This window comes from Chanodichthys erythropterus, chromosome 23, assembly GCF_024489055.1.
Source record: "Chanodichthys erythropterus isolate Z2021 chromosome 23, ASM2448905v1, whole genome shotgun sequence".
Taxonomy (NCBI): Eukaryota; Metazoa; Chordata; class Actinopteri; order Cypriniformes; family Xenocyprididae; genus Chanodichthys; species Chanodichthys erythropterus.
The window spans coordinates 2006823-2019935 of NC_090243.1; the positions used below are offsets into that span (position 1 = coordinate 2006823).

Consider the following 13113-nt stretch of genomic DNA (forward strand, 5'->3'; position numbering starts at 1 on the left):
CAACATAGTGCAAAATGGTGTTAAAATTAGTCATTGCTTTGTTATGAGAAAGAATATCCGGTAAAATTAATTTAATTTATGTCATTCAGAGTAACCAATATAAAGGGACCATTTTGGATCAAGTCATGCAGTCAGTATGATGTGACAGGATGTGACATCATTCAGACACCTGCAAAGGACCACATGATCATGAAGCAAAGTAACTAACTCTCTTTTAACTATTTGAAAAATTCATGTTTTCACTCACTCATACGCATGTCCCGAAACATCGGGGGCCCGTTTCAATACGGAGGTTCAACCAACTCTGAGTTAAAACTTGAACTCTGAGTTGACTTACCATGAAATGGGAAACTGAGTTTTCAGTTTCAGAACAACTGCATTGAGTTAGTTCAATCGACTTTGAGGAAGGTTGACTGAGTTAAGCGCATTCACCACGACTATGAAAAGCCATCATCAATTACGATTCACCAAGGCAACAGCACGTGACAAAATGAAGTCTGCATACTTCTGAGTAAATGTAAGCTTAATTCTTATCACTGTTATAATATCAAAGGTGAAAACTGGCAGAATGGTTAGTTATTGAACTAATATTCATTTTCATGGTATCCCACATGCAATTGTTAGGCAATTTACTTCCACTTTTAGTTCATTTTTATTGAAAATAAATGCCTTTCTGATGTGATGGGAAAAGGGAGAAGAGCGAGCTCAGTGAAAGGCAAATTCAAACCCGTTCAATCGCGTCACAAGTTGGTTCTGTGCACCCAACGCGCTACTACCTACACCACCGAAGCCATTATTCACTTATTCATTATGTAAATTTGGACTTAGTAACAGACACTCCGAATAATCTTGTTTTCCATTTGCATTAAGATTATTTTTATTATTTATATTGATAATTTTACTTAAGTAAAATGCACTTAATTTAGATCTGGAAACAAGACTAAATATCTTATATAATTTTCTTATATAGAAAATCCGTCTAGATTTAAATATTTTTAGATATTTGTACTTGAAATAGGACAAAAAATACTCAGTAAGAAAAGCATTTTTGCAGCGTGAATGAATGAGTGAACTATTTAAACATCACTAGCACTTTAAAAAGGGGGAGGAGACCGAAAGAAACTCTGGGTTTACTGAAGAAAACCTGCTCCCGACCAGGTTAGGTTCACAGAGTAAGTTACCATGGTAACTGACTCTGAGTATAAGTTACCTCTCTTTCAGAAACGGGCTTGACTTAACCTGCTTTCTCGGGTTTGACATACCTCCCATTCTGAAACGGAAAACCCAGAGTTTCCCTCATTTCAGGGTTAACATACTCAGAGTTCTCACTTAACCCCCTTTATGAAACAAGGTCATTCCGAACAACCGCTACAAACAATGAAAATGTTGCAATATTTTAAAAACTTGTACTAAATATAAAATGTTTGATTGTTCTTTTGCTAGCTAGCTAGATATCAGCCTATTATATATTATATATGATATTAGCAATGTTTAAAAATAATGTCATTCGGTATAACCAAAACAGTAATTCGGTAAAAACTGAATTTTGGTAAAAAAAATAAATATTATATTATATTATATTATATTATATTATATTATATTATATTATATTATATTATATTATATTATATTATATTATATTATATTATATTATATTTTATTATATATTATATTATATTATATTTCTTTGTAAATATTATACATTAAAAATTATATTGAAAATGAAACAAAATTAAATAACTTGCTCTATAAATATTGACTATTGAAAAACACCCATGACAGCTGTCTAAATACCAATTGTCCTATAGACCATTATTTAAACTTCATTTTGCACATTCACTCATAATGATCTCATATTAACTAGTTGTTTTTTTTTTCACTGACTTATATACAGACAAAGAGAAGTGCGCACACACAGAGCCAGAAATATAAACAGGAAATATATTTTAAGACAGCGATTTACAAACACTACATACACTACATACATCTACTTACTGTGTAATGAGTCTGGCCAGTAGAGAGATATAAAGTGCATTGCATGTTGCAGCTGAACGGCAGTGTCTCTCCAACTTTTTTTCCTGTTTGACAGCAATACAGGCAGACACTCAAACTCCACATACATAAACACAGATGAACACAGACTGACACTGATGTTTACCTGATCTTTGGTGAGTTTGAGGTCAGTGTTTACACACTCTGTACTGATGACACTCTTCACCTCTCTAGGATTGAGTGGGTCCAGGTGCAGTGTGGGCCACAATCTAAATAGTTTAGTAGGTTTAGCTATTGTCTACCTGTGTATTTTATTGTATACATGAATAATATCTAAAATCAAATTAGTTATTATGTGTTTGTGCATCACAAACCTCCATGCCTGTGGGCAGGTCTCCACATTAACTGACACCAGAACTCTCACATTAGCAGGAAGAGGATCAATCAGCCACTTCATGTGCCGCTCGGCATTCTGGGAAATACAAAGCTAACAAACTGAATGCTGAACATTATTAGATATTAAAATTTGGGCTGATAACAATATGCTGATAATTATTTCTGTGCTATGGTCAACAACTGATAAATGGCTAACAAACATTTTTTTTAAATTCTACACTAAATAAATTAAAAATAAAACACTAAAAACAAAATATATTATTTTAAATGCTAAAGACAGATAGCAATTTTAGCATTATGTAAACTGTTTTGACAAAGTGCAATAAGTGACAAAGTGTCAAATCAATAACCAAGAACTCATGTGGGTGTTTAGTTGTGTTTCTTTAGCAGCAGAGATCTCTAAACATGAGCACAGACAAACACCACAGCTAACCATGAGGAAGGTCATTTGAGGAAGTGTTACCTGTATCTGGTCAATGGAGTCGATGATAATTATAATATTGCCATGGTGACGTGCGGAAAGCCTCTCTAGCCAGCGTGGGAACTCCTCGAGGATCTTAGAAGGGTCCATAGAGAGCCCGGAGATAGACCAGAAATGCTGAAGCAGCTACAGGGGTGATTGAGAGAAAACAGTTGGTTCAGAGGAAAGTTTTAGGTTCAGTTAACTTTGCTTGAATTGCGTGCCTATAAAATGCTTTACGTAACACTTATCTCTACGCTAAAACCAAACCCTTTACAAGTGACTAAACCACCACCACCAAAAATATCTGATTAACCTTTTTAGATGTCAGACTTCCGCTGTCTGTGTGCTATGATGATGTGCCAGGGCTAATGGTATGCTTAATTTGATATTTCATCGCTTCCTGATCTTCTGCTTATTCTTCTGAATGCCATACATGACTGGATGGATCTTGTGGTCATTTGCAACTTCCCATCTATCAAATTTTATCCACATTATCAGATTCTGAAGAAACCTTCAGCTAAACATTTACACTTAGTGATTCTACAGAAGTTGTTTCCCTTTCAAATGCTTAAGTAATGTGTAGACTGTGACTTGTTGGGGAAACCTGGAGTCCAGATCTACAGGCCTTAATAAACTTCAAGCAAAATCAAAGAACGACCTAGATGTCATTTCAAACAAATTCATGCCAAAACAAAGTTTGTTTGGTGTTCATTTCAAGACCAAAACAGCTGACCAAAGTTAAAATAACGGGAAAGTTTGGTCCAAAGACCATTGGACCGTGGCGAATATGTAATAGGTAGGTGAGCTCTGACGCTCCGTCTTCTTTGACGTGGAAATCCTCTCAAGTTAATTTCTTCTGTTCAGTATGTCGAGGTCATGAACATACTGGATAGCCACTTTATAGTAAAACCTAAAGTTGTACATCTAATTGAAACTGACACTGTCACTGTTGTATAGAGAGAGAGAAAGAGCGAGTGTATGTGTTTGCATCTCACCTTCACTGTGAGGCGTTTAATGATGAGCACAGGATCTGTGCTGGTAGAGAGCGGACGTCCCGTGAAGTGATAAAGGATGAGGGTATTGGGAGAGTTTTTTTGCTGTAACTCTATCCTGCATAGACATGACATTGTATATTGTGTGATAATTGACGTACATAATTATTGTTCAAAAATACCTAATATTTAGAATTAAAATGAAATTACCATTTAGCCAGCAAAAGAGATTTGCCCGATCCAGGTGCACCAGACACCAGCAGTGGTGGGGTGGGCGGAGGGGCGGCTACCATGTCATTGAGTCGATCGACATACTGTGAAAAGAACCAATACAGCATTCAACTCATTAAATTTACACATTTCCACAGAATCCCACTGATTTATTCTCAGATTTCTTGTGGACCTACTCAGTTAAAGTGATTCATCAATAACTATGTTTACACATAGACCAAAAATTTGATTATTTCCATTAAAGGTGCCCTAGAATTAAAAATTTTATTTATATTGGCATAGTTAAATAACAAGAGTTCAGTACATGGAAATGACATACAGTGAGTCTCAAACTCCATTGTTTCCTCCTTCTTATATAAATCTCATTTTTTTAAAAGACCTCCGAAGAACAGGCGAATCTCAACATAACACTGACTGTTACATAACAGTCGGGGTTTACGCCCCCAATATTTGCATATGCCAGCTCATGTTCAAAGCATTAGACAAAAAGTCTGGATCTGTGCACAGCTGAATCATCAGACTAGGTAAGCAAGCAAGGACAATAGCGAAAAATGGCAGATGGAGTGGTAATAACTGACATGATCCATGATATCATGATATTTTTAGTGATATTTGTACATTTTCTTTCTAAATGTTTCGTTAGCATGTTGCTAATGTACTGTTAAATGTGGTTAAAGTTACCATTGTTTATTACTGTATTCACGGAGACAAGAGCTGCACAACTTAATACACAACTTAACTTAACACAACTTAATTCTTTATAAATCTCTCCAACAGTGTAGCATTAGCACGGATCACAGCCTCAAATTCATTCAGAATCAAATGTAAACATCCAAATAAATACAATACTCACATAATCTGACGCATACATGCAGTATGCATGACAAACACTTTGTAAAGATCCATTTTGAGGGTTATATTAGCAGTGTAAACTTTGTTTATGCACTGTTTAAGGCAAGCGCAAGCTGCCTCGAGGGAGCAATCTCCCTGCTTGAGGAGAACCAGGCGGACTGCAAGTATATCAGTTTTTCTTCTTCCCTATTCTTTTACTCGTTTTGAGGGTTTGGTGTTCTGTCACAGGTAGCATGTGGTATAAATCTGAAAATGATGCATGACACCAGAGGTCGCGTTAACCAAAAATTTTCTGTCATTGACGGAATATTTTTTGCAGGCCGTCCGTCATTTGGACAGATTACACTGAGGCTGATATAACTTGAAACTGTAATTCCCACCCCTGTCCAGATGGTGGTGAGTGCGCTCCAGTGTGGCAGCAGAGCGCGAGTTCAGTCTCCAGAATAAAATGAAAACAATGTGTTTGATTACACACAGGCAAGCACCCAATTTAAGTCCATTTTATAATAATAAAGTTATTATACTTATACTTACATAATTAAGTTTCTAATCCAGTTCGTTTTGTTTTAAATGGTTTGTTTTGTTATTTTTCTTGCTCACTATCACATTTATGGTCAAACAAATTGCTTTTCTGAGGTATATTGTAGCCTATGTGATATTGTTTCTAACACTGATTAAACTGATTAAGATGTGATACAGATTTTGGTAAGCTACTGTATCTTGCAACATATTTTCTGATGTTCATTCATGTTTATTTCGTTCTGTAAAGTAGTAAAGAGGAAGGGATGATCGCATTCAAAAAGAAACTATTAAACGTTTTATTATCATGACTATCTAAAAATTAAAGGTGACGTAGAACGTCTTTTCAAAAGATGTAATATAAGTCTAAGGTGTCCCCTAAATGTGTCCGTGGAGTTTCAGCTCAAAATACCCCATCGATTTTTTTTTATTAATTTTTTTGGGGCATCATTAACTATGCACCGATTCAGGCTGCATGGCCCCTTTAAATCTCTCGCTCCCTGTCCTCCCAAGCTCTCGACTATAAGTGCAGTTATACAGTGCATAAACAAAGTTCACACGGCTAATATATCCCTCAAATGAATCTTTACAAGATGTTCGTCATTCATGCTGCATGCATGCATCGATTCCTGTGAGTATAGTATTTATTTGGATGTTTACATTTGATTCTGAATGAGTTTGAGGCTATATGCTCTGTGGCTAAAAGGCTAATCAGCATGACGGACAGTGCGAAAGTGTAACGCGACCTCTGCATGACACAGAATGAATGAGAGACTTTAAAAAAACAGAGAACTAGAACAACACATTTACCATTAACGACACCACACAATGAACTGAGGGAACTAAGGGCTTAAATGTGCAGAGGATGGTAATTAAAGAAACAGGGAACAGATGAGAACTAATCAGAAAGCATGGAAACAAACTACAAACTAGAACTCAGGGACAGGGAAAAGCATGACAAAGAAACTAAACAGAACATGACAATGAAACTAAACAGAACAAGACATGATCATGACAGTCTTCTTTACCTCCATGTTTACGAATCTGTGCATGACACAACGTCATCCTTGTAAGTCACAAACACATGCACACTTTGGTCAGAATGGAATCAATATTGAAGGATTGTTTGCATGCCTGTTTATAGTGATTAAAATCAACATATGCCACATATTTTAATATAATTATGGTAATATGATTTATGAGCTTAATCGCATAAACTTGATCAAAGTATTGTGTTTCCTTGAGGTAGAATTTAATCACAATATTGCCTAAATTATATTATATTAAATGATATTATGAGGATGCATGTCAGTCAATAATGATCAATAGGGGAAATTATAACAGAAATTATAGTCATGCCTTCTGGAAGCTGAATCTGGTGGCAGCGCTGCAGGCCTGCTGGAACGCCTCGATCTGCTCCTGCTCATCATGAAGATCCCACAGCACATCACCAGAGTCTTCCTCTTCCCTCTCCTCCTCTGCCCCACTCTCCTCTACCTCCAATCCCAACAACTCCTAAAGACAGAGGGAGAACCTTGTACAAAATGTATCTTTCTGTTGAAAATGACAAAATCGTACTAGGAAGACATGTTCCTCTTTTAGAACCTAAAACAGTGAAACATACCCTAAACCAGCAGTTCTCAATACTGGCCCTCGAGATTAACTTTCCTGCAGAGTTTAGCTCTAATCCAACCCTAATCAAACACACATGAACAATTTCTTCAAGATTAATAGAAAGTTATAGGCAGTTGAGTTTGATCAGGGTTGTAGCTAAACTCTGCAGGACAGTGGACCTTGAGAGCCAAAGCAGAGAATACCTGGTCTAAACAATTTTTTGTATTTTTATGCAAAAGCTGGGTTATAAGTGTTTTTTTGTTTGTTTGTTTTTGTTTTTTACACTGGGTTAGTGGCTGGGTCAATTTTATACCATGTCACTGGGCCAAACCGTACTGTCAACAGCATCAAAAAGCGTCAACCCAGCCTGCTGGGAAAAAGGCTGTAAGTTTAACATCTGTGTTACACAATATTTTATATTAAGTTTTAAGTTGACAGTTTAAGTTGACATATTTAACATGCATGATCACTTAATGTGAGAACACGTACAAACTTGCTATTAACCACAACACCCACTTGTGAGTTCCTGTATGTGTGTGTGCACCTGTTTGATAATTCTTTCAAGATGAGTGAAGATAAGAGCAGCTCCTTCCTCTACAGACCCTGCATGATCCACTACCTGCAGAAATTAAGAAGAATAGAGTGATTAATCAAAAAAAAGAAAAAAAGTGGACTGCACACCTCACAATGTCTTTTCTAAGTTTGAAATTTTTTATCAATTTAATTTGGTTTGTTTGTTTTTGTTTTTTGTTTTTTTACAAAAATGGTTGTTTTAAAATGTAAAAGGCTTTTTGGAAGTCAAAAAAGAACAAATCATCTTGTAATTTATAGTGAAAAGCCATAAACTTAATGCCTTATCCTGCATGACCATATTCTGCATTGCAGGTTCGAGTCTCAATACAAGAAATGTAGATGGGGGAGTGAATGAACAGCGCTCTCTTCCACTCTCATTACCTACAACTGAGGTGGCTTTGAGCACCTAATCCCCAATCACTTCCCAGGTGCCACAGCAAAAATGGCTGCCCACTGTGTGTGTGTTCACTACTCACTGCTGTGTGTGTGCACTTGAAAAAAAAAGAACAAAAAAAAAAACAAACGTTTATAAGCCGCTTGATCTAAGGTGCTACAGCGATCTGTCACGACACATTAAAGAGCCACAAAACAGTATTTATTGTTTAAATTTAATTAAAAATAAAAAATTTGAAATTTGAGACTTTGTTTCATATCAAGTTACCTGCTCTGTCTTGTCTGTCAATAAGTTGTCAGTGTCGTCTTTGCTCCGCAATGTATTTTTCAATGTATTTTTTTTATTTGCATGAGAACACGTGTGGCGTGACAGCGGCATGGCTTGTCGGACATAGCAACAGTAACTAAAGGAGGCGGGTCTTTTTGCGAACGGTCAATTCAGCAGGAAAGGGCTGCTGAATTTACCAGTTTGTAAAGTTTTGAACTGCAAAACGTACAGGTTTTTTTCTAAATATGTTACATTTTTACATTTATTGCTACAGAATTATTCTGGCAACCACCGCTGGCAGTTTTTTAATAGTATATGCAATCTGAAGAACAAATACAAAAAAGTGCTCATAAAAAAAGTCTGCGAACACAAAGCCGGTACTATATATGAAACAAACAACAAAATCTTTGGATGAAACTTCTTGTTTCTTAAAACACACTTTAAAACCACTAGAATATTTAGAGAAACCCATAGTATATTCAGAAAAAATCTTCAGGATCTTCAGAAGAACCTTCTAAAGGACATTTCACACTGCTCCAACAGACACTGATTGATGGCAACAGACACTTAGTTGGGTTTTGTCTGTCGCCGTTGGTCGGCTCTTGTTTTTGCTGATTCCGAGATGTGACATACTGTAATATGGTGTCTGCGGGCGCTTTCAAAAGAATTTTCAAAATAACTTTTTTACCTGTATGAATTATTTGACTCTACCTTGAGTTTGGCACTTTTGTCAGCTTTGTTAACCCTCTCCAGCAGGTCTCTGGTGGCTGGACTGAGGGTGGACACTTCTTCCTTTTCTCCTTTTCTGTCACCCGTACGCAAATACAGCAAGAGAGGACGAGAGTCTGGTGTCTTCACAAACGCCTCCTCCACATCCTCTACAACACAACTAAAACAGCAAAACAAATACATGAGAATCATATCAACGATATTATGATAAAAAGTGTGAGAAAGCTAAAGTGTCACCTGGACACTGAGGACTTGAGTAGCAGCACACACACAGAGCTCCTCTCAATCTCCTGCCTGCGTTCAGCAGCATATAGAGCTGCCTTCTCTTCAGGAAATGACAAGTTCAGGCAGAAATGACCTAAACCCTCACAAAACCTCTGCAGCTTCAAAGAATGATTCTGAAAGAGAGAGACAAATAGATTTAGAGAGCTAAAACGTGAGAATGAGTATATTTAAGAGGTGTTATCTGAGCAGCACGTGTACCTGTATGAAGGTCTGCAGCTCTGCTTTGGTCTCCTGTGTGTATATGAGGTAGCAGCGGACTGTGTTACTCCACAGAGCCTGAGAGACATGAGGAGAAACCTGCAGCAGACTCGCCACGGCTGCGTCCCAATCATCTAAAACACACAGGCACAAACATCAATTCATACACAAGTACACCTACACACACACAAACACAGACACAAACTCACCTCTGCTGACATTGGCAAAAGGCCCTTCCACGTCGATTAGACTGTGAGCAAACTCCGGACCTCTGTGTGTCTGCTGTAACTGCATCATACTGCCCATAGACGGCTCGCTGCCCAACACACCACCACTCCAATATTCACACTGAGTTCCTGCGGCTGCACACAGAGCAGAGCACTGGTATAAAATGTTTGGATAGTTTTGTCTTTTTAAAACCTAGGATTCAGAATAAAGCTTCGATGGATGGATGGATGGATGGATGGATGGATGGATGGATGGATGGATGGATGGATGGATGGATGGATGGATGGATGGATGGATGGATGGATGGATGGATGGATGGATGGATGGATGGATGGATGGATGGATGGATGGATGGATGGATGGATGGATGGATGGACATATCAGCATCAAAGGCTATATTCATGGCAAACTCAAGAGTAATAAAATTTAAAATTTCAATTGTCTGTCAACTAGATAAATAAATACATTTAATAAAGAATAGATCAAGTAATAGATAGATACATACATGCATACAGCTATGGTCACTGAGCTACATTCAGCAATGTAGTTATAGTTGACCTATATTTTTTGCATCATATCTAAGATAGACAATATAAGGATGATATCTATGTATCTTTATTTCCTCAAAATGACTATAAATGTAATTACAAACTGGAATAGGCTAATTAGCCAAGTTGACACTGTTATGGTCTGGTCAGTATATTGGTCTTTCTTGCACTACAACACAGCAAACACAATCTTACACAAATATGGATTTAAAACTAGACAAATAAGAGAGAACCTGAGCACGACTTCCTCTTTCAAAGACAAACAAGTCAGTGTGGTAAATCGACATCATGCGTTTGGACATGCAGATCATTTCCTTCAGAAGGTGTAAAAATCTAGTTTCCTTTTGAAACTTATTTGTGACATTCTTACTGGTGACAGTGGTGTGATTGTCATCTGAATCGGAGTCTGCTGGATCATAAATCTGAATGCCTTGAGCCTGCAGCTGTTGAAGTTTCGACTCCAGATCTCGTTTGGCCCGCAGCAAATCCTGAATTTCCTTTTCTTTAGTTTCCCGAAATATCTGCCGGGTGATTCAGGGCGGAAAAAGAGAGGATGGAAACACAGATGAGGTACAGAATGCATTGACAGGTAGACTAAAACTGAAAGACAGAGATGTAGAATTGTGCAAGGTAAGAATTTTGATGAAGCCAGTTCCTGTGTGAGAGAGAAGAGAATAAGATTCACACCTTAAACTGACGTTTGACCTTGTCCCGGTCATGTTCAAAGGTGGCAGCTCTCTCCATGGCTTGATACTTTGCCTCCAGGGCACTTTCCTTCTCTCTAAGAATCTTCTGGTAAGTCTTCTGAAGAGCCTGCCAACCAGAAAATGATATCAAAATGAAGGGAAAATATATTATTAAAAGAATTAAAGTCTCGGGGGGGGTGTAATCTATTGCACTTATTCATTAGAAAAAAACAACTAAACTGCTTCACTGCTTATTTGAAAAACTTGTGAAAAGTCATGTGGTGCAACCAACATGCAGAAATATGCATTCAAAATAATAAAACCTCAAAGAAAATCAAAGAAAGGGTCCTCATAACTGCGTCAAGGTCAATAATTACAAACAATTTGGCCTTTTTAGGAAGATTTTGAGTTTAGTTCAGGTTATAAAATATCATGTCTTGTGATATTCACTGTTCCAAATTATTATGCAAGTGACACCAGGATTTCAGTACAATAAAACATTCAGATTTTAGTTTTTCAAAGAAAGTGTTTGTTTGTTTTATTTCTCATATCTTTTTAGATAACTGGTATCAATCTCAGACAGGTTTAAGTTGTCTTCCAAGTCTTCTCAGGTAAATGGAAAACCTTAAAGAGGTTGTTCCACATTATTAAGCATGTCACAGTTCTCATGAAATATGAGGAGGAAGAAAGATCTTTCTTAAAATAAAAAGCATTAAAAAGGTGAATTGTCTTGCAAAAGACATGAAAACAATGAATATTTTGCAAAATCTGAACAGAGATTGTCGAACTGTCAACAAATTTGTGAGTGATTTAGAGCATAGAAGAATACAATATTAATTGTATTAAAAGGGCAGCTATAAAAAAAAACACTGTTGAGCAGCAAACCGTATTTGAAGCTGCTGTGGGTTTACAGTGGGTGTAGAAATACATTTTCAAACAGATTTATTGCTGTGGTGATTTTTTCAGCATGCGATAGAGCGTTGAAAATCCTTTTGTTTCAGAAGGCATTATTCTTCTTTTTATACCATGGCAGAAAATGGTCAGTTAACTCCACGTATCTTGTAGAACTCATTTTGACACCCTCAGAGACCCTAAAGGGACCTAACTCGCTTCCCAATGTTCCAGCACAAATCAGAACCCACCAGCTCCTTGCTGACATCACAGTTTTGTTGGAATAGGATGGCCATTCACCAACCATGCAGAAATCCATCCACCTGGACCATACATTGCAGCACAGCATTCAGAGGTTCTTGAGACTCCAGAGACACCAGAAACTGTAGCTGCTCAACAGTGGCTTTTTTTTTTATAGCTCCTCTTTTTAATACCATTGATTTGTTTGACAGAAACTTTCCTTAATAAGCTTTTATCTGATTGAGTTCTTCTGTACTCTAAATCACTCACAAATGTTTTGACAGTTCGATAATCTCTATTCAATTTTCACAACAAATTAGCTGTTTTCATGTCTTTTGCAAGCCATTTGACCATTTAATGCTTTTTATCTTCAGAAAGATCTTCCTTCCTCCTCATATTTTATGGGAACTGTGACATGCTTAATAATGTGGAACAACCTCTTTAAGTAGGTTTTCCATTTACCTAAGAAAACCTGGCAAACTACTTAAAACTGTCTGAGATGATATAAGTTATCTGGGGGAAAAAAGATATAAGAAAAAAAAAACACTTTCTCTGAAAAATTTAATCTGAAAGTTTATTGTACTAAAAACTTACTGATATGTCACTTGCATAATAATTTGGAACACAGCCAGTGTTACCAACTCTCGCAAGACAAATAAGCAACAGCGGCCAAAACAAGCCCAAAACACGCCCAATATTATTATTATATTATTTATTATCATCAATATTATTTATTATCATCAATATTATTTATTATCATCAATATTATTTATTATCAATTATTTATTATAAATAAATAAGCCTGCAACATATTAAACTGAAACCACTCTGAGTTTGAAAAGCAAAAACAAAAGTTATTTTACAAAAATCATCAAATTGCAACAAAGCTGGAGGGTACGCATATCCTCCGATCACCTGCGAGCAGAATAGGTTTGGAGATGGAAAAGGAGAAAAAGTGATGTGAAGGCCAGGTATGGTATCCAATACTCTGCGTTTAATCCATCCAAGTTAGTGC

The 13113-nt window shown here is 36.8% G+C and overlaps 1 protein-coding gene across 2 annotated transcripts in view; it reads right to left on the reverse strand.

The window, feature by feature from the left end:
• nphp3 (nephronophthisis 3) overlaps nt 1-13113 on the reverse strand; it is a 33516-nt gene that overhangs the window by 13634 nt on the left and 6769 nt on the right. Inside the window, exons 3-16 of one of the 2 annotated variants that reach the window (XM_067377361.1) lie at nt 10969-11094; nt 10652-10802; nt 9715-9867; nt 9506-9639; nt 9260-9420; nt 9005-9182; nt 7604-7678; nt 6805-6960; nt 4054-4157; nt 3847-3961; nt 2852-2995; nt 2367-2464; nt 2159-2261; nt 1996-2078 (exon numbers count right to left, since the gene is read on the reverse strand). In XM_067377361.1, coding sequence (XP_067233462.1) covers nt 1996-2078; nt 2159-2261; nt 2367-2464; nt 2852-2995; nt 3847-3961; nt 4054-4157; nt 6805-6960; nt 7604-7678; nt 9005-9182; nt 9260-9420; nt 9506-9639; nt 9715-9867; nt 10652-10802; nt 10969-11094 — 1781 coding nt within the window. Of the gene's footprint in view, nt 1-1995; nt 2079-2158; nt 2262-2366; nt 2480-2851; nt 2996-3846; nt 3962-4053; nt 4158-6804; nt 6961-7603; nt 7679-9004; nt 9183-9259; nt 9421-9505; nt 9640-9714; nt 9868-10651; nt 10803-10968; nt 11095-13113 lie in introns of both variants that reach the window. The other variant, XM_067377360.1, reaches the window with a different exon arrangement.